Source organism: Saccopteryx leptura, chromosome 6 (genome assembly GCF_036850995.1).
Source record: "Saccopteryx leptura isolate mSacLep1 chromosome 6, mSacLep1_pri_phased_curated, whole genome shotgun sequence".
Lineage (NCBI taxonomy): Eukaryota > Metazoa > Chordata > Mammalia > Chiroptera > Emballonuridae > Saccopteryx > Saccopteryx leptura.
The window spans coordinates 14280187-14299713 of NC_089508.1; the positions used below are offsets into that span (position 1 = coordinate 14280187).

The 19527-nt window shown below is 49.2% G+C and overlaps 1 protein-coding gene and 1 long non-coding RNA gene across 11 annotated transcripts in view; one reads left to right on the forward strand and one right to left on the reverse strand.

The window, feature by feature from the left end:
- The window catches only part of LOC136407661 (uncharacterized), a 44454-nt gene extending 28812 nt beyond the window's left edge, over positions 1 to 15642 (reverse strand). For 4 of the 6 annotated variants that reach the window (XR_010751989.1, XR_010751986.1, XR_010751990.1 and 1 more), the window contains exons 1-2: positions 15459 to 15642; positions 10911 to 11055 (exon numbers count right to left, since the gene is read on the reverse strand). This is a non-coding gene — a long non-coding RNA (uncharacterized lncRNA). Of the gene's footprint in view, positions 1 to 5843; positions 5918 to 6411; positions 6561 to 10910; positions 11056 to 15458 lie in introns of those variants that run through there. The other 2 variants (XR_010751988.1, XR_010751987.1) reach the window with 2 other exon arrangements.
- The window catches only part of FOXN3 (forkhead box N3), a 409075-nt gene that overhangs the window by 216201 nt on the left and 173347 nt on the right, over positions 1 to 19527 (forward strand). For all 5 annotated transcript variants that reach the window (XM_066387948.1, XM_066387949.1, XM_066387946.1 and 2 more), the window contains one exon: positions 15146 to 15282. In XM_066387948.1, coding sequence (XP_066244045.1) covers positions 15146 to 15282 — 137 coding nt within the window. The remainder of the gene's footprint in view (positions 1 to 15145; positions 15283 to 19527) is intronic.

Below are 19527 nucleotides of genomic sequence, written 5' to 3' on the forward strand. Positions count from 1 at the left end.
CCCCTGGTGGGCGTGCCGGGTGGATCCCGGTCGGGCGCATGCGGGAGTCTGTCTGACTGTCTCTCCCTGTTTCCAGCTTCAGAAAAATGAAAAAAAAAAAAAAAAAAAGGACAACAGCCAACCCAACAACAGCCATTTGGTGTCAACGAATCAAATTATACTTTTTTTTTTGGTCAGATTGGCACAAACTATATTTTTTGGTGTACCACATGAGATAAAATCACTGATCTAGGGCAAGTCCCTGTCACTTCGGAGCTTGCTTTCTTGCCTGTAAATAGACTTAATCTTCTCAGATGCCTTCATTGAGTTGTTTAGGGCCACCTGAAGTATTTGATCGCCCTTTGAAATTTGCTCTACAGATGGAAAGGTGGTGTTTTGTCTGTCGAGGGTCACGTGCCAGCAACACAACTATAAAGTCATAATAATAATAATGGTAGCTTTTGACTTCCTTTTTCATCTGACATGAATGATTAAAGAAAGAGTGTGTGTGTATCAGAAAGCATTTGTATGTGTGCATGCTCCCATGTAAGGGCATACATTTCTTAGTGTGGTAGATGACCCCCAAATCATGTGTGACTTGACTTGGAAACGTGTGATAGGTTTTATTGCGGCTGGCCACCTACCTGAAAAGGGTGTTTTTTCACAGACTGCCATTTTCCTGGTGAGGGTTAGAGGTTTCTGAGTCAAGACTGGTTGCATTTCATCTTAGGCAAGTTACTTAATCTGTCTGAACATGACCTTCCTCATCTATAGGGTCGGAGTACCACCCGCCTTGTGGGTTTGTGAGGAGAATGAAATGAAATTGTACACGAATGGTGTCTGGGCTCGTGCTCAGCACACGGGCAGTTCTCAGTTCATGTTCACGGTCATTGCTGTTTGTTACCTTTGTGACGGTCCCCACTACTGTGTCTGTGTATACCTTGAGTTCTAATTTGGACTGAATTTTAGGCCAGGTGACTCAGCAATGTGCTGAGTCAAAGTTGCCTGTGTATACAATTTCCATGGATAATTAAGGGCTGGCTATGTTTGGAAACCTAAATTAATCATGGTGGCACGGGTCTGACAGTGTGGTTGGTACGCATCCCGGGCCACACACCCCAATTGCATGCCCCCGCCCTCCCCCAGGGGAGCTCAGAACACCGGCTGCAGGAGTTCTCACTGAGCTGTAGCTCGGGACCAGCGCGCAGGTGGTCAGAGGGCGGTCAGAGGGCGGTCAGGGAGTGCTCAGAGGCCGCCAGGTGAGACGCGCTGTGGGAAGTGTGTGTGCAGCCCAGAGGTTCGCCCCTGTGCCTGGTAATCGGGTACCTCATCGCCCTTGGCAGCCTGGCTCTCTGGCAGCCCTCTGGTCTGCTATCAGGTCGCCTTGTGTAATTGTCAGTTATTAATCAACCGAGGAGCCGCTGGCGGGATCCCTGGAGGAGTGTTCTCCGTGTTCCGCGCCTCGGGTTGCAGGGCGTTCTCAGGTGAGCCGAGAGGTGTCCAGAGGCAGATGTGTTGTCTCTGGGGCCCCTGCACCCGGTCACGGTCTTCCAGGCCATTGTGCTTATCTCCCTGGTGAGTCCCGGGCGTGACCAGTGCTCAGTGTGGCATTGGCCTTTCCGGGTGCCACGTATCACCTTGTCACTAAAACTCAGCAATCTGCGGGATAGGCAGATACTGAGGCTGGCAGCGCCCTCCTTGTGCGGGACCTCCCAGGATCACAGGTGGTGAGGAAGAGAGGACGAGGAGGTGGAGGACGGTGTCAGTGGCCGTTTCCATACCCTGAGACGGGCCCTGAGGGGGGTCAGTGCAGGCCGGAGGGCGGGGGTCAGAGAGTGGCAGGTCAGGTCACCGAGGCTGCCCCCCCCCCCCAGGTCTCCACGTGCTCGGGTGTGGTTCCCAGGGTTCCGGTCAGCCGGAGGGCGGGGGTCAGAGAGGGGCAGGTCAGGTCACTGAGGCTGCCCCCCCCCAGGTCTCCACGTGCTCGGGTGTGGTTCCCAGGGTTCGGGTCAGCCGGAGGGCGGGGGTCAGAGAGGGGCAGGTCAGGTCACTGAGGCTGCCCCCCCCAGGTCTCCACGTGCTCGGGTGTGGTTCCCAGGGTTTGGGTCAGCCGGAGGGCGGGGGTCAGAGAGGGGCAGGTCAGGTCACTGAGGCTGCCCCCCCCCCCAGGTGTCCACGTGCTCGGGTGTGGTTCCCAGGGTTTGGGTCAGCCGGAGGGCGGGGGTCAGAGAGGGGCAGGTCAGGTGCCGAGGCTGCCCCCCCCCCCCAGGTCTCCACGTGCTCGGGTGTGGTTCCCAGGGTTCCGGTCAGCCGGAGGGCGGGGGTCAGAGAGGGGCAGGTCAGGTGCCGAGTCTGCCCCCCCCCAGGTCTCCACGTGCTCGGGTGTGGTTCCCAGGGTTCGGGTCAGCCGGAGGGCGGGGGTCAGAGAGTGGCAGGTCAGGTGCCGAGTCTGCCCCCCCCCAGGTCTCCACGTGCTCGGGTGTGGTTCCCAGGGTTCGGGTCAGCCGGAGGGCGGGGGTCAGAGAGGGGCAGGTCAGGTCACTGAGGCTGCCCCCCCCCCCTAGGTGTCCACGTGCTCGGGTGTGGTTCCCAGGGTTCCGGTCAGCCGGAGGGCGGGGTCAGAGAGGGGCAGGTCAGGTGCCGAGGCTGCCCCCCCCCCCCCAGGTCTCCACGTGCTCGGGTGTGGTTCCCAGGGTTCGGGTCAGCCGGAGGGCGGGGGTCAGAGAGGGGCAGGTCAGGTCACTGAGGCTGCCCCCCCCCAGGTCTCCACGTGCTCGGGTGTGGTTCCCAGGGTTCCGGTCAGCCGGAGGGCGGGGGTCAGAGAGGGGCAGGTCAGGTGCCGAGGCTGCCCCTCCCCCCCAGGTCTCCACATGCTCGGGTGTGGTTCCCAGGGTTCCGGTCAGCTAGGCTTGCTTGGGTAGACTGTTCACTTAAACATTTCCTCGGCCCCCTTCTCGTAAGTCACAGGATTGGCTCATTGTCTGACTCCTCCTCCTGTTCCTCTTCCGGGCTCCCTTCTCTCTGTTTGCCTTGAGCTGGCTACGGCCAAGGTTGAGTTCTGCGTTTTCTTCCCTTCGTGTGGTCTCCCGCTCCCCCAACAAATTCGGCCCCACCCTCTGCTCCCGTGGGCTCGTCCATGTCTTGACCAGCATCTGCCAGAATTTCAAAGGAATCCACAACACTTCCAGTGCCATTTGGTGACCGTTGCTTCTCCCACTGGGATGGGGGCGGTTTCCCATCTGTCTTTGTAGCAGAAGCCGCAGCCGCAGGGGTCTGGGCTGTGCTCAGACCTCGCTGGTTGAAAGGGCCTCCTGGGCCGTCAGAACACTTGGGCTAGAAGTCAGAGGCCCTGTACAGGCAAGTTCTCCTCCTGAGTGGGCCTGAGTTGGTTATAGCAGGAGACTGTGGCCGATAGTTGGGTTCCCAAACCAGGAACCCCCAGCAAAGGCCCCTGGCGGACTTATAGGGGCAGGGGTGACTGGTTGGTCTCATAGCCAGAGCGCAGTCATTTTATTTGTTTTTTTTAAATTATTTTTATTTATTCATTTTAGAGAAGAGAGACAGAGAAAGAGATAGAGAGAGAAGTGGGGGTGGAGCAGGAAGCATCAACTCCCATATGTTCCTTGACCAGGCAAGCCCAGGGCTTTGAACCGGCGACCTCAGCATTTCAGGTCGACGCTTTATCCACTGTGCCACCACAGGTCAGGCCAGAGCCCAGTCATTTTAAAACAAACTGGCAGAGAGGGTCTTCGTGATTTTTTTTTTTTTTAATGGAAGGCCATAACTCCAACTCAGTACACACACACCCCGTGACTGTAACTTTTACCTGCCAGCACCTTTCAGTTATGGAAATAAGGTGATCAAATTATATGTGCCAATTAGATAAGATCATATTGGGATATTTAAAAATAGATGAGTAACTACTGACAACCAGAAGATAAAGTGGCAGAAGGTGGGCCAGTTGTAACCCAACCAAGGGTGTCTCTGTCCGTCAGACCCACATGCGCCTTATTAGCCTCCGTGAAACATGGTTGCATTAATTTTCATTTGCAGCATCTGACTCACTCAACAGAAAGTACAGGTACCGGAGAGGGGCAAGTTCAGTCCGGAGCTAGAGCCGGCTGTCCTCTGTCCCCTGCTCACTTCATTTTATATGTTTGTGAAAGTCCTTTACTGGGTCTTGAACTTTTAAAATAACTGAGTTTTGTTTTGTTTTTTTAATTTCTCACAAAGTAATAAATGGTGAGTTCCACCTCCTCTCCTAACTATGAGCTTTAAGTCAGTTTGCCTTTTGAACTGAAAAGGGGAAAAAGCATGTAAAAAGCTATCGGATTCTATGCCTTTGATTCTACCGTGTGTCCTTGTAATTTGCTTCTGCAGTTTTTAACTTGAAGACTGTTCTTAAAACATCTTTGGAAAAGGATTTTATCCACATTTCAGACAACTTGATCACATCCTTGTGCATTCTTCTTTCATAGATGATAAATAAAACTTCTTAAATTTGCATACCTTTGCTTCTGTAATAAAGTTATTAGCAGTTAAGTGTTCATGAAGGATTTATTTATCTATCCATATATCCTGTGAGTGTGTGTTGGGCGGGGCAGGTGGGTGGGTTCCGTACAATCGCTTCAGTTCATTTGAGTAGTGCCGCTCTTTGAAGTTGGCGGAGCCTGCCTGGTATCGGAGTTGTACAAAACACCCAGCTTCTTACGCTTCCTCTGTGCTTTGTGAGTGTTTGAAGTTTTTTTCAACGTCTCTGTGTCTGGTCTCTTTCTCAGCCAGCATAAGTAATACTGTAAGGTTTCGGATAGAAGAGCCGAGTTAACCCTTACTTGCTGAGGGCCCCCAAAGGACAGAGATGGGTGAAACTAATTTGGGAGAATTCAAGTTGGATAAGAGCAGTGATATTAGAGATGCCTTTGGTCTTCAGACTTGGAGTGTGAGGGTACGTGTGCATCTTCGTGTGTGTTCCATTTGTTAGCACTTCCCAGTGTAGGGCTGGACAGTATTTGTAAGTAGATACATATTGGTTGTTTGATGATCACTTTATTAAAGGTTGTTGTTAGCGCACCAGCTCTCCACTGCCTTTGGCAGTTGGGAAACAGTAGGCCAGAGAGTACCAAAGTAACTAATTTAATGCAAACAAACACTAGCTCTGCCAGCCTTCCTGAGTCGACATGCTTCAGATTTTCGGCCCCACCCCCCTCTGACCCCCAATCCCCTGGACATCACATCTCTGGGAGGTGGAGGGCAGGAGGCAGGACAAAGCGAAGTCAGAGCGCTGGTAACTGATAAACTGGTTTCCTCTCCTTCCCACCCCCACCCAGCTTCACCAGGCCAGGCTCCTCTGAGAGATTAATGTGGTCTTAGGCAAATCTTGAGGCTCTTCTGACTTTATTTAGGTATTAATGCAAGGGAATTGTTGACTTGTCCCACATTGCTGAAAATACCTCCCCCCACCCACACACACCTGTCCAGCCACCGCGCGCCTGAAACAGTTCCCCAGCCGTCCCACCTGCGTCCCCCTGCCCCTCTTTTCACGGACCCTCAGTGCGGGGAGGGAGTGTTCAGAGACAGCCGGGAGCACTTTGGGAATTGCGGTGTTGCTGTGAAGTCGTCACAGAACTCATGTATCTGAATACTGTACAAGTGACATGCTCATCATGATTTGCATTCTTATGGCTTTTAATTTTTTTTTATTTTTTTATGGCTTTTAGAACACGTCTGTAAAATAATAGCAAGACAGTTACAGGAGCGAAGGCGATTTCTGTGTCTGATAGAGGACCTGTAGAGGAGTGAGTTTGCAGTCTTCAGTGGCTGTGGTTGCCAGGGGCTCCATATCCAGTGAGCCGGGGGCCATCCTCCCTGCCTGCAGGGCCCCCCCCAGAACTGCTGCGAGACTGGGGCACACTGGGCCAGAGTCTGGAGAGAGACATTCCTGTCTGGACCAGGGGTAGAATGTCTCTTTTTCCATCCCTCTTCCTACTTTTGGGGGGAAAACCCCAAACCTAAAAAACTAGAAGTTAATTTCAAACACTGCAAAGGGTTGTTAGGAAATTCCAAGTGCCTAGCGTGACTTCTTTTCAAATCTCTCTTTTGGGGTAAGTGTCTGTTATAGGAAATGCACATTGATGTATCTAGAAACAATTTCTTTGTGATCAGTTTCATTTCCTCCCTTTCTTTCAAATATATGGCTAATCCTCAGGTCATTTTCTTAGTATTTTTAAGATTTAAAAATTCCCGCTGATGTCTTCGGACTATAAGTTATAGCATTTTAGGACCCACCTACCTGCTCAGTATTTTGTTGTGGTATGATGTCACAGTCTTTCACTAGAATAACTTTTTATTGTTCTATTTTTTCCCCCCAGTATTACCCAACACTTGTGAGTTCTTTTGACAGTGAGGAGAATTAAATTAATCACCTGCCTTTTAGATGCTGGGTTCAGTGCTAGTGCCTTCTCTACATGGTCACATTGGAGCCCAACAGGACGTGGAGAACACAGTATTACTTCTAGCACACAGGTGCAGAAACTGCCGGTCTGAGGGCTTTGTGGTTTACTCTTGGTAATACCGCAGGGTAGCTGTGTAGACAAGAACCGTACAGGTTGATCCCTTTGTGACCTGGAAGCCACGTGTGGGGATGCGTTCTGGAATTTTCCCCGGGGCAGCCCTGGCAATGCGTCTGGCCCCTGTCGTGGGCACGTTGGCTCGTCCCATCCTGAGAGGTCTCGGAAGCGTGAAGCTAAGGGAACAAGGCTGTCCAGGGGGGTTGGTGGTGCGGTGGCACCCGGGGGCCCGCAGGGAGACCTGGCCTTGGTCTGTGTGCCCGTGTGGTGTCACACTGCTGCCCCACGGGGCTCGCTCTTGCCCTCCTCTGTTGTCCTGTAGCCTTTGGCCCGCGTATGCAGTCACAGTTGTTTGTTGTTTGTCTTCCTCTGGAGGTTCAGCGCCCTAGAAAACGGTCCCCTCCTTTGCGCCCTGGCGGCCTGCCCAGCATCAGCCTCCGCTGGCTCTCTACAAGTGTTACTAGATGGCGTGCTTCAAAGCGAGGCGAAGGGGGCTTTCGTTAGACCGTGGAAGTGAGAGTGGGTATTTGACCTGTGCAGGCCTGGGTCCTGGCCCTGTCTGGGGGCTCTGAGAGGGTCCGCCCTGGGCCCCCCGCCCCATTCCTCCTTGTCTTCCTGTCTTTCTCCTCCATGCCACCTGAGTGCTGAGCAGGAGCGCCGGCAGGGTGTGGGGCAGTCCGGTGGGGCCTGAGGGAGCTAGCTAGGTGTCCACAGTGAAACAGACCTCACTCCTCCAGAAGTCCAAGCCTGCCTTCCAGAGCCTGGGAAACCCTGCATGTTCGCTAGGAGGGCAGCCGGAAAATCGCCGCTCCGGGGCTCCCTGTCGGTAAAGCTGCAGTGTCCTTCGGTGCTGAGTGAGCGCCCCTCTTCCAGTGCCCAGTGTGAGTCCACAGGCCCCAGAGAGAGCAGATAGGTGGCCTCAGGCACTAGCCCTCCCTGCTCTGGGACCCTTTCTCTGAGGCTGTGCCTGCCTATGCCAGCCCTGCCTATTCCAGCTCTGCCCGCCCCAGCCCTGCCCATCCCAGGCCTGCCCGCCCCAGCCCTGCCTATCCCAGCCCTGCCTATCCCAGCCCTGCCTATCCCAGCCCTGCCTATCCCAGCCCTGCCCGCCCCAGCCCTGCCCGCCCCAGCCCTGCCCGCCCCAGCTCTGCCCGCCCCAGCCCTGCCTATCCCAGCCCTGCCTGCCCCAGCCCTGCCCGCCCCAGCTCTGCCTATCCCAGCCCTGCCTATCCCAGCCCTGCCCGCCCCAGCCCTGCCTATCCCAGCCCTGCCTATCCCAGCCCTGCCCGCCCCAGCTCTGCCTATCCCAGCCCTGCCTATCCCAGCCCTGCCTATCCCAGCCCTGCCCGCCCCAGCTCTGCCTATCCCAGCCCTGCCCGCCCCAGTTCTGCCCGCCCCAGCCCTGCCTATCCCAGCCCTGCCCGCCCCAGTTCTGCCTATCCCAGCCCTGCCCACCCCAGTTCTGCCCACCCCAGCCCTGCCCGCCCCAGCCCTGCCTATCCCAGCCCTGCCCGCCCCAGCCCTGCCCGCCCCAGCTCTGCCCGCCCCAGCCCTGCCTATCCCAGCCCTGCCCGCCCCAGCCCTGCCTATCCCAGCCCTGCCTGCCCCAGCCCTGCTCGCCCCAGCTCTGCCTATCCCAGCCCTGCCTATCCCAGCCCTGCCCGCCCCAGCCCTGCCCGCCTCAGCTCTGCCTATCCCAGCCCTGCCCGCCCCAGTTCTGCCCGCCCCAGCCCTGCCCGCCCCAGCCCTGCCTATCCCAGCCCTGCCCGCCCCAGTTCTGCCTATCCCAGCCCTGCCCGCCCCAGCCCTGCCCGCCCCAGCCCTGCCCGCCCCAGCATTATTCTCTAAATTTGCCCCTCTCCCCCTCCCTGCCCCAGGGCAGCCTGGAGGGTAGACCCTCCACGGTCAGGAAAGGAGGTGGCAGGTTGTAAGCTCATAAGGGCAGGGACCACAGGGCCCTGGGCACCCAGGCAGTCTTGATGCCAGAAGCGACTTCACCCGTGTGCTTCTTCAAAGTCTCCTATTCCTCCCTCACTCAAGGGACCAAGTCTTGCTTTGTTTTATTTTTATCCATTTCATTTCTACCTTAGAGGATCTGATACAGCATGCTCCCTTTGGACCAAGGAAAGTAGCATCAGACAATGGAAAACAAAAAGTCATGCACATTTTAAAAAATTAAATTTGCATCATTTCATAATTTGACAAGTACTGGCTCCGTCAGGCTAGCTGTTGAATTATTTTATCCCCATTATAAAGAGAACAATATGTGTTGAGCTTCTTTCATGTGCCAAGAACAGTATTGTCATTTAATCCTCACAACAGCCCTTTGGTGTGGATATCATTATATTCCTATCCTTATATGGATGAGGACACGAGCTCAGAGCAGGTAAGCAACTTGCTCAAGGTCACACAGCTGGGAAGTTGAAACAAGGCTTGGTCCCAGGTCACCCTGACTCCAGTGTCCTTGCCAACCAGGTAAGGGCTACCCTTTGAAAGCTCAGTAACATGCTTCGCTGCCTTTGCAGATACCTGGCACTGGGCAAAGAACAGAAGCATGGCGGTGTCGGGAAGCTCGGAAGGAGATGGAGAAATGCAGGCCCAAGTACACTAATTAATCTATTGTAACACATTCTCCAAAGCGTGGAGTTAAGAGCCTAGAGGGTGATTTAGTGTAATCACCTAATTTACAGATGCGGAAACAGACCCAGAGAGGTCTGTGAGCTGCACATACACAGTGATTTCAGAAGGCAGCGAGGTTAGGTACATCTCAACAAATAATCTGTTCTTATCACTGATGGGCTCACTTGTTCCTGTCTGTGTGTGTACTTCCTGCCCCCCCCCAACTCCTGTTCCCCTTTCCTGCCTCGAGCTCTTGACTGAGACCCTCATTGGTTCCCTCTTCCTAATCCGACAGGACGCAGCCCAGCTCTCCTAGCCCCTTACCTGATTTTAGGTCCCTGAAACTCTGAGAGCACTGAGTTCAAGTGTAGAAGTTGTGGGTCGGAGGCAGTGAAGGCTGGGCTGTGGTTTTGTAAGTGAAGTATTACGGAAGCATGGCCACGCCTGTTCCTTCAGGTCTGTGGTTGCTTCTGTGCGGAGGTGCAGAGCTGAGTAGTGGCAACAGAAACCACACGGCCCGCAGAATCCAAAATGTTTACTCTGACCCTTTAAGAAGATGTTTACCGCCCCCCGCTGTAGAACAACCAGTTGACGTTAAACCCCTAAAACCAGACCACCTCAGATCTACCCTCCGACGTTCATGAGCTTTCGCTGTACAGGTTGGGGTCACTGAGGGCTCCCAGAGGAAAGAGAGGTGCCTCCGTCCAGCAGGTTCTTCCCGGTCCCTTGATCACTCCTTCTTGATCCATACCCCTCTCAGGGGTTGTCTGTTCCCGTAAGCACTGGGTTTCTCCCCTCGCACAATCTTTGATCTCCTTTATTGTTCAAACTGAAGAATTGTATTTTTCTTTTCTTTGTTTTCTTTCCTTTTAATCTGCCACTTATAATTCATTACCAGATCTAGTTGGTTCTCCAGAATACATGACAGTCTGTCATAATCTGACACATTGTTTTTTTTCTTATTTACTCTTTTCTTCCCCTTCTAGAATCCAGGCTTTAAGAGAGCAGTGCCTTTTTGTGTTGTTTTGTATTCACTAATGTATCCCCCATGGCGCCTGGCATGTCGTGGGTACCATATGGATGAGGGGATGGACGAGGGTGGTTGGTGTTGGAAACGCCCTCAGAAATGGCATATCAGGAACATCAAAAGGGATTATTTCAGATTTGCCAAGACCGCATCTCTGCCTCCTGTTCCATGCTGACGTGGGTCGTGCCTCATTATCCTCCTTTCCCACACCCAGCCCCTCTCTGTGTTGCATGTCACGTGGAGAGAATCCTTCATTATTGCCAGAAGTGGGCCTTATCCCCCACAAGCAACAAGAAGCAAAAAAATGAAAGGGAACTGTTGTCCTAGACCAGAGTTTCTCATACTTTATGAACCCAGGTGTGGAGGTGCAGAGCTGAGTAGTGGCAACAGAAACCACACGGCCCGCAGAATCCAAAATGTTTACTCTGACCCTTTAAGAAGATGTTTACCGCTGCGCCCCCCCCCCCCCCCCCCATAGAACAACCAGTAGGAAGTATATGTTACCTTGTGGTCCCTGTATGCACCTGGATACTTGTATCCACACTTACTTATTTCACAAAAGAGCACTTGCTACAGATATTTCCTATTCTAGTTGACTCTGTTTGGTTCTCTTCTGTTCCATTAAAGCAATGTTGGTTGTTACTCATTACATTGACTTCATGACCCATTCATGTGTCATGGCCCACTGTTTGTAACAGTGTTTAAGATGTGATACTTACACTCAGAACTCACAACTTGGTGAAGAGACTGGCACTGAAGACGAGGTCAGGCCGGCTGCAGGTGCTGCTCTGTAGGTCCAGGGCGCTGGGGGCGTGGGGCAGGTTCATGAGCTGCTGAGAATGGCCAGCCCCTGAATTTAGAGCTCTGAGGAAAAATAAGTGTTACTGTAGAAGTTAGATTTAAGATTTAATTTAGTTCCTATCTCTCTTTTTAAAACATTTATCACTGATTAGTTCTTTCTACAATAGAGGCCCTTCTAGTTTTTTTTCCTCTTAGGTACTGATTTTTTATTGCTAACAGGTAGTTGTCTGTTATTCTGAAGTGGCTTTTTAATTTTTAAAAATGAAAGATTGGCCTCCTTAATATCCTTTCATTCATTTCCCCCTTCTACATTTTACATTAGTTTTCTCAGACTATAAGTATGTGTGTATAAAATATAAATATATATATTTAAGATGAAATTGCATCTGTATCTATGAATGAAGATCTTCCCTTATAATTTTGAATTCCTTAATATTTAATGAAGCATGGCCCTCAGAGTTTTTACAGTTAAAACAAAATGCAACAGAACAAAAACCCTATATTGTTTAGATAAGATGCAGATATTTCTAAAAGCTCTTACTCTCAAACATATTATACAACTATTGTACAATTATATCCTTCTCCTCTCTGTTAGGGGCATTAAATGTAATTTTTTCTAGCCTAGGAAACTTGAGCATTCTTTCCTGTACATAGTTCCATTTGAAAAGTTTTCAAGTCAACCTTCCTACTATTCTGAACCGTTAAAGGAAACCCAGGAGCACACCGGCTTGCTAATAAGGCCCAGTGCCCTGGTCTCTCAGGCTTCTTCCCAGCTGTGCCCAGCGCCCTGCAGTCAGATCGTGGGAGGGGTTACCGAGGTCGACTGTGTCACCGTGAGTGTGTCCTGAAGATACTGCTTTTGTTCATTTTTTCGCTCTTTGGCAATTCTGAGATAAGGACATTAGTGTCTGGTCTGTAAAAACCTATGATTGATTCCAGGACTGATCAAGGTAGGAAACATTATGATCCAAAGCCCGGGCAGATGGCTGCAGCAAATGGATGAATACCGTGATTGTGTGCTGACCAAGTTTGCAGTTAAACCCCAGCTTGATGGTCACTGGGCAAAGATTGGGCAAAAGAAAACTTCTGGCAGCGAGGTGGTTGTGAGCCAGAATGGGCTTCCCAAGCCGGGGAGAAGTCACAGTAGAGAACATGGGGAGGGAGGGTGCACCGAAGGCAGACGACAGGGGGGCTGATGGGACAATGAGGGGGTCTGAGAGAGAAGAAAAGCGCAGAGTAACTTTGCTAAATCGGGACCAACAGCACTAGGACTGTTACCCAGTTCCTGCCTCGTCAGCTGGCTGGAGGCCCCGCCCACTGCAGCTGTCGGGATTGGGTGCTGCTTTTATGATGGACGGCTTTGGGAAAATCAGATTTGGCTTAGTCTCAGGGGTAGTCAACCTTTTTATACCTACCGCCCACTTTTGTCTCTCTGTTAGTAGTAAAATTTTCTAACCGCCCACCGGTTCCACAGTAATGGTGATTTATAAAAGTAGGGAAGTAACTTTACTTTATAAAATTTATAAAGCAGAGTGACAGCAAGTTAAAGCATATAATAATAATTACTTACCAAATACTTTATGTGGGATTTTCGCTAAGTTTGGCAGAATAAATCTTTATAAAACAACTTACTGTAGTTAAATCTATCTTTTTATTTATACTTGGGTTGCTCCGCTACCGCCCACCATGAAAGCTGGAACGCCCCCTAGTGGGCAGTAGGGACCAGGCTGACCACGACTGGCTTAGTGCAAGGCCTCCCCGCAGCCAGCTCGCCTCTGTCTTCCATCACAAAGACGTTCATGACGTTGTCACCATTTACAAAATCCCTGTCGGCGCTGCCACTGTTCTGGGGTTTGAGGGCATGCCATCGCTGGGTCTCCCATCAAGTCTCTACAGGGCCTTTATTTTGCGGTGAGGACGCCAGGTCTCTCTGTGAGACCCTGGTGTGCCCCAGGGCCACACAGGAAATGTCTAGCTCCAGGGCTCTTGTTTTCCTTGTAACCCCGCTGCCTCCTGCACCAGGATCAGTTACCTTAAGAAACGTTACCCCCACCCCACCTCATCCTGTGGTTTTCCCATTTACTTTGTAAGTAGTGTTGTAGTGTAATAAACAAGCTACTTAGGTCAGGATTAGGAGAAACCACATTCTTGGCCTATTGTTATTTCCCTAAGAGGGTCCTTTGGCCTTTCTTTCTTTGTCTTATATTTTTAATTCTCAGTAAGATTAAATGGCCCTACCCCTGAAAGCCACCTCCATGATAATAAAAGCCATTAGGTTCCCAGGGCTGAGATAATCTCTTTGCAGAAATGTGTGGGTTGCCTGCGGCCCCTGGCCCTCCAGGTAGGTAGCTGGTTTGGGGCCTTGTGTTTCAGTGGATCAGAGATTCCCATGGGCAGTCAGTCAGGACAGGACCCGCCCCGCTGAGGAGGAGGTACTGGCTATTGTGGGCTTTTGTGCTTTGTTTTATATTATCCAGATTTGGTAGTTACGGCTGTGCCACTCCACTCCCTTTAGTTTTGGCTTTCTTTTAAAAGAGGTGCCCAGTGTCTTTTCTGGAAGAAAAAAAAAAAAAAAAGAACCAGAGGGTCTACAGTAGATTATTTGGTGGCCTGACTGCTTTACTCGGAAAGTCTCATCAGTTCCCTGAACTCTCCTAGGCCCGACCATGGACACATGAAAGGAAAGCCACATGAAGGCGTTGAATTTTCCAAAGTTGAAATCTTTGGTATCTTCAAACAGCGGAATAATTAAACTGGAAGCTTTGGCCAGACTGGGCCTGGGTGGCTGGGGTGACAGGGGCTCCAGCTTCTGACCTTGACCTTGACTTTGAGCAAGTCCCTGTTCTCCGCGCACCAGAAAGAGTTAATTGCAGTAACACTGCTGATAGTAAAGAATTTTATGCATCCTGCGAATAAGTTTGTAGGTAAATGACTTGGTGAACCGACTGAAATACAAATTGTTTAAAGCTTCTTTAAAGATTCTAGGGCTTATTTTTCTAAGAGATTTTCTTGGCCTTCTCCCCCCCCCCTCCCCTCCACCCCACACTCCAATCCCCAATAATAGTTAAGCAGTGTTCTTGTTTGCTTTTCTAAATCATCCTAGAGTACAATAGTTCTGAAAATAAGCGAGTTCGTTGGCTGGAAGCACGGGGTGGGTATGGGTTTATGTAATTTGACTTCTTTTCTCTCCAAATCAGTAAATATTTACAAATGACCTTATCAAACAGCTTGGGTACATTCGGTCACTTGAAAGCAGTTGGAGCAGCCACTGCCCATCGGCCAGTTGCCAGGCCCAGTGGGCCACATGGGAAGGGCTTACTTGTTTTTTGTTTCTTTGTTTGTTTTAGTAAAACGCCGGCCATAGACCAAAAGCCTCCCATAGAAAGTGGGCCTTAGCAAGTCTCCCTCATTCTCGTAACCAGATTTTTTAAATTTGCATTTTAAAGTTTGACTTCTGAAGAGCCTACCCCTTTAGGCCGGGAGCAGAGTGCCGGTAACTGGGCGATTCACAAGATAGAAACACAGGCTGGCTTGAGTTTACAGCCGCTGCCTGAGTTCTTTGGTTTCCTGGGGAAGAATCACAGAATTCCATTTGAAGCTTAAATATCATACATTTGTGAGTTAGTAGGTAAAAAGAAGCAGGTTACTTTTTTGGTTTTTGTAAAGTAGTAGCAATGTACCAGGGTTTAAAACACACAACTTCTGGGCTTTTAAAAGTGGAGATAAGAGTTGAAAGGGTGTCTTAGCCCACATTGTCTTTCAGATATTTGAAATCTGCCATTTAAAATTAATTTTTAGAAAAGAATACATGTTCTTCAAAGTTGACACTGAAAAGTAAAGGGACTTAAGTTTTTTGGTCATGAGGATATGAAAATTGCAATTATTATTGTATGAGCTTCACCTGGTAATAACATGTCCATTTTATCTGTCAAACTTAATACAAGTTAAACAAAAGTGCATTCCATGGTGTTCCATTCTCAGAGTATGATATTATGATATTTAAGGCTGGCAGACAGTTAACGAGTAAGTGAGAGGCTTTTCAAAATAAGTAAGTATGATAATAGTTATATGTCTGCTTTTTGCAAAATAGTCAATGTTTTATGTATTAATCATTTTTATATTTTAATTTTTTATTTTATTTTTTTTTTTGCAGAGTATTGGGAAAGGGTCATTGTGGTGCATAGACCCAGAGTATAGACAAAATCTAATTCAGGCTTTGAAAAAGACACCTTATCACCCACACCCACACGTGTTCAATACCCCTCCCGCCTCTCCTCAGGCATATCAAAGGTAAGCAATTCAGACTTACTTTTTCTTTCCTTTTTTGTCTACTGAAGTTGCCTTATTTTGGTAGAGACCTGCACTGAAACTAATTTAATAGACTGTATGATTTTAAAAATAGATAAATGAGAGAGAAATGAGGTATTACTTGGAGGTATATCCATTGTATTTCTCGCAAACCTTACCGCTTTCACTGCTTCGGAGGAATGTGTTTCCAGAAGGCTTCACCGCGGGTGAAATGTTATCTTCCTGGGCAGAAGCATTTACAAAAGAAAGTTGACAGCTCTAACATCTCCGTGCGTCACAGTTTGTTGGAGTAAAAGTACAGAATGAGTCCAGTAAGCAAGTCCGTCTTCTGGCCGAATGAGCAGAGTGTCTCTACAGGTGTTCACCGGAGCACTGGCCAGGCTGTTGTCATTTTGGTCTCCATGAGGACGGTGCTCCTGAGTGACCATTTTGTTGTGGTTACTTGGTGTTTGCCTCTTGAAAGAGGAAGCAGGGGAACAATGGGGACTTTGATTCCCCTTCACATGAGGCGGGGTGGTCATGGGTGCCATTTTTACAGAGATATAGTTGGAGGGGAGGATGCTTATTACTTGTTTTTTTTTAAAAAAGTTGTTACTGGGGTTAGATTTTTTTTTAAAAAGCCACATCAAACAGAACCAAATTTTGAAACTGATTCTTACACAGGGCTTGGCTTCGGAATAGATCCCTCAATTCTACAAAGAAAAAAAGAAGTAATGTGTAATGTTAAGGAATGTTTCTGTTGTAACAACCCGGGGAATTGAAATGATCCTCAGACGACAAGTTGATGTCAGTGAGAAAGGGCGTGGATGCATAGATTTTGGTGGTTTTCTCATCCACAGCTTTTCAGGTTCTTGCTCTAGTCTTGTGCTGGGCGGAGGGAGCTCAAGCAACCCGCTGAAGCAGCATTAATAAAGTTCTTGTGCATCTCGGTTGAGAAGCATTCCATCACAGGCCCCAGACAACCAGGCTTCAGCCAGAGACGGGGAGGAACAGCTGGGCTCTCTGAGAAGACTGCTGTATGTCTGCCTTTGCTAGGCAATTAGCGTGATGGTAACCATAGCAACTGGAGCGTCTCCATAGTAACCTGTAGCCGAGACAGGTGCAGTTGCATTACAAGGCTGTTTGTTGCCTGGCAAAAGGACAGGCCATTAGTACTTCGATATACGCTGTTGCCTTAGAAACAAATAACCCTACATAGCAACTACAGTTGGTTTGAAAGATTTGGGGGGAAAAAGAGGTTGTAGCAGCTTTTGTCTGTGTTCATAAAAATCAGTGGAAGCATACTTGATTGGAAATGACAACTCGAGGTCATAAAGCTGTAGGAGCTAAAATGGGATTTTCCAAAGCCACCCAGCCAGCTCTGTAGAAATGTCCAGAAGGACAGAGCCATATGCTTGGTTTTCTCCTTGTGGCTGTGGCCGCTGCTGAGGCCTGGAAGGGGACTGGGATTGGAGCGGAGAATCGCCAGCATTCAGGGTTGGTGGGGGAGGAGATGATGCGAGTTATTCGAATATTCCCCAGACTCCCCTGTTTCTTTGTCATTCCACCCTCCCGCCCTCCAGACCCCACAGAAGGCTCCTCACTTTACTCCTGCTCTGTATCTGGGAAGGCTTTCCTATCCTTTTGCTTCTAGGAAGTTAAGAACATTAAGTGTTACTCACTGGGTCATATCCTTGGTTCATTTAGACCAGTATTTTGTTGCCAAGTGTGACCCCAAGGGAAACATGGTAATTATTTAATAATTTGAAGGATTAGAGCAGCGCTCTAGGGGTTGCAGGAGGAATGACACGCCGGCGAGAGGCTTTCCGCGCCGGCCTAAGTTTAATGACTTCATTTGATTTTTTAATATAGGCATAAAAATGCAGACGAACCAGAGCTTTGGTAATGAAAATTATTTCCAAACGAGTACTTCAGGACCTCCAGTTCCTTGTCTCCCAGTTGACAGAGGAAAGAAAAACGTTCCCATATTTACTGGCGTGGGCGCTTGGATTTTACCTCCGTGAAGGTCACTAGATGCGGAGGGAGGTGACAGATCGTATTGTAGCCTGCCTCTTCCATGTCTTAACTCTGTGAGAGCAAGTTTCCCTTTCCTGGGGACGGTCAGCTTTTCATCTGAGAGCGAAAGGTCCTCAATAGTGGATGATTGTACGATATTTGTATAGCTTATATAGTGAGGTGATATTCAGCTCCATTTTAAGCCATCTGGCCACTTGTTAACTTGACTTAGGGAGGATGGAAGTGGGAAATGGGACAAAATGAGTCATTAAACAGGGACCAGAAATGACGACTTGACATTATATAGCTGGGTCCCCGGTGACACAGGAAGTCACCTGCCGGCTCCTTGAGGGATTGCTGTGCGGGGCACCTGGGAAGCGCGTGGCTTTGCGGGAGCTGGTACTTAGCGTGTTGAAGATGGTGATTCTACTAGATGGGTGGTTATTGCAGGTGTGCTTGGCAAGGAGCATTCTGAGCTGAGCTGCAGGTGGCTGAAGGTTCTGCAGGAGAAATGAGGTCTCTGCAAACCCCGCCTCCCCCCCCCCCCCCACATTGTACCCGTACAAATAAAATGCTTCATTTTGTGGTGCGTAGACTCGTTCCTCTGGTTTCCCGTACACTACTGGATGTTTGTTAGAGCAGTGGTCCCCAACCTTTTCTGGGCCACGGACTGGTTTAATGTCAGAAAATATTTTCACGGACTGGAGTTTAGGGTGGGACGGATAAATGTACCACGTAACCGAGACAAGCGTCAAGAGTGAGTCTTAGACGGATGTAACAGAGGGAATCTGGTCATTTAAAAAAAAAAAAAAACATTGTTCAGACTTAAATATAAATAAAACGGAAATAATGTAAGTTATTTATTCTTTCTCTGCAGACTGGTACCAAATGGCCCACGGACCAGTACCAGTCCGCGGCCCGGGGGTTGGGGACCACTGTGTTAGAGGGTTCCTGCTTCTTTTGATACCACGTTAGTGAATTGTTTTTAATTGAAATTCAGAGTTTGGTGACATGAGCTCTTTATTAGTCTGCTAGGGCTGCCATGGCAAAGTCACAGGCAGGTAACAACGGGAATTCATTTTCTTTCCATTCTGGAGGCTAGAAGTCCAAGATCAAGGTGCCAGCAGTGTTGGCTCCTTCTGAGGGCTGTCACCTGGCTCTTACTCAACTTACTGTGTTTTGCTGGCTTTTATTTATTTACTTATTTATTTATTTTTGGCATTCCTTGTCTTGAAGAAGCATCACCCCCATACTCGCATGGTGTTCTACTGGTGTGCTGTCTGTGCCAAAATGTTCATCTTTTTAGGGGCACCGGTCACATGGAACTAGGGGCCCACGCTACTCCAGCATGATCTCATTTAAGTAATGACATCTCCAATGACTATTTCAAATAACGTCCCATTCTCGGGTACTGGTGGCCAGAACTTTAACATGAATTAGCGGGATGGGACACAATTCAACCCATTACAGCCCATTTCTTATGTAAGGTAATTTTGCTGATAAAAACATGGGAGAGAAAAGAAGTAATGAAGCATTCAGAAAGAAAGTGATGGGGCATGTCCAAGGGTTACCGGTGCCAACCTGAGATTACTCCCAGTGGCCAGAGATGGGACAACAAAATAAACAGCACAATATGGGGTTATAACCCCAAATATAAAATAAATGTCTCTGCGTCCACACTGATACAAATGAGTGATGGAGTGAGTGATGTAGAGACACATTGCCCGTACAGAAATATGTCCAAGATTTCTGTAGGTTCTCCTCCGCTCCAGGGGTTGGAGCTTAACTCCCCTCCCTGTCCATAGCTGCACTTAAGGACTTGCTTCCAAACAGCAGAAAGTTTATACTGGAAGTTTGTACTGGAAAAATCTGGCAGACACTGCGCAGGCCAGGTGATCAAGCTAACATCCGAGATGTGAAGTTGACAACATGTGCCTTTGCTAGGATGTCATGATGTTTACACTTCACCTCTGTTGTCTTCCTTCCCCAACTGCATAACCCCAGTCTAGTCAGGGGAAGAATATTAAACAATAGTTTTATCCTCAAGGGTGGATGCTCTGCAGATCACTGACCGGTATTCAAAGCTATCGAGGTCATCAAAAACAAAGAACATCTCAGAAACATTTTAAGAGCAGAGAAGCCCAAGGAGACATGATGGACTAACTGGGTAATGCTAAGTGTACAGTTTAGTTAATACTAATGGCAACATTATTGGTTCCTTAGTTGCAACAA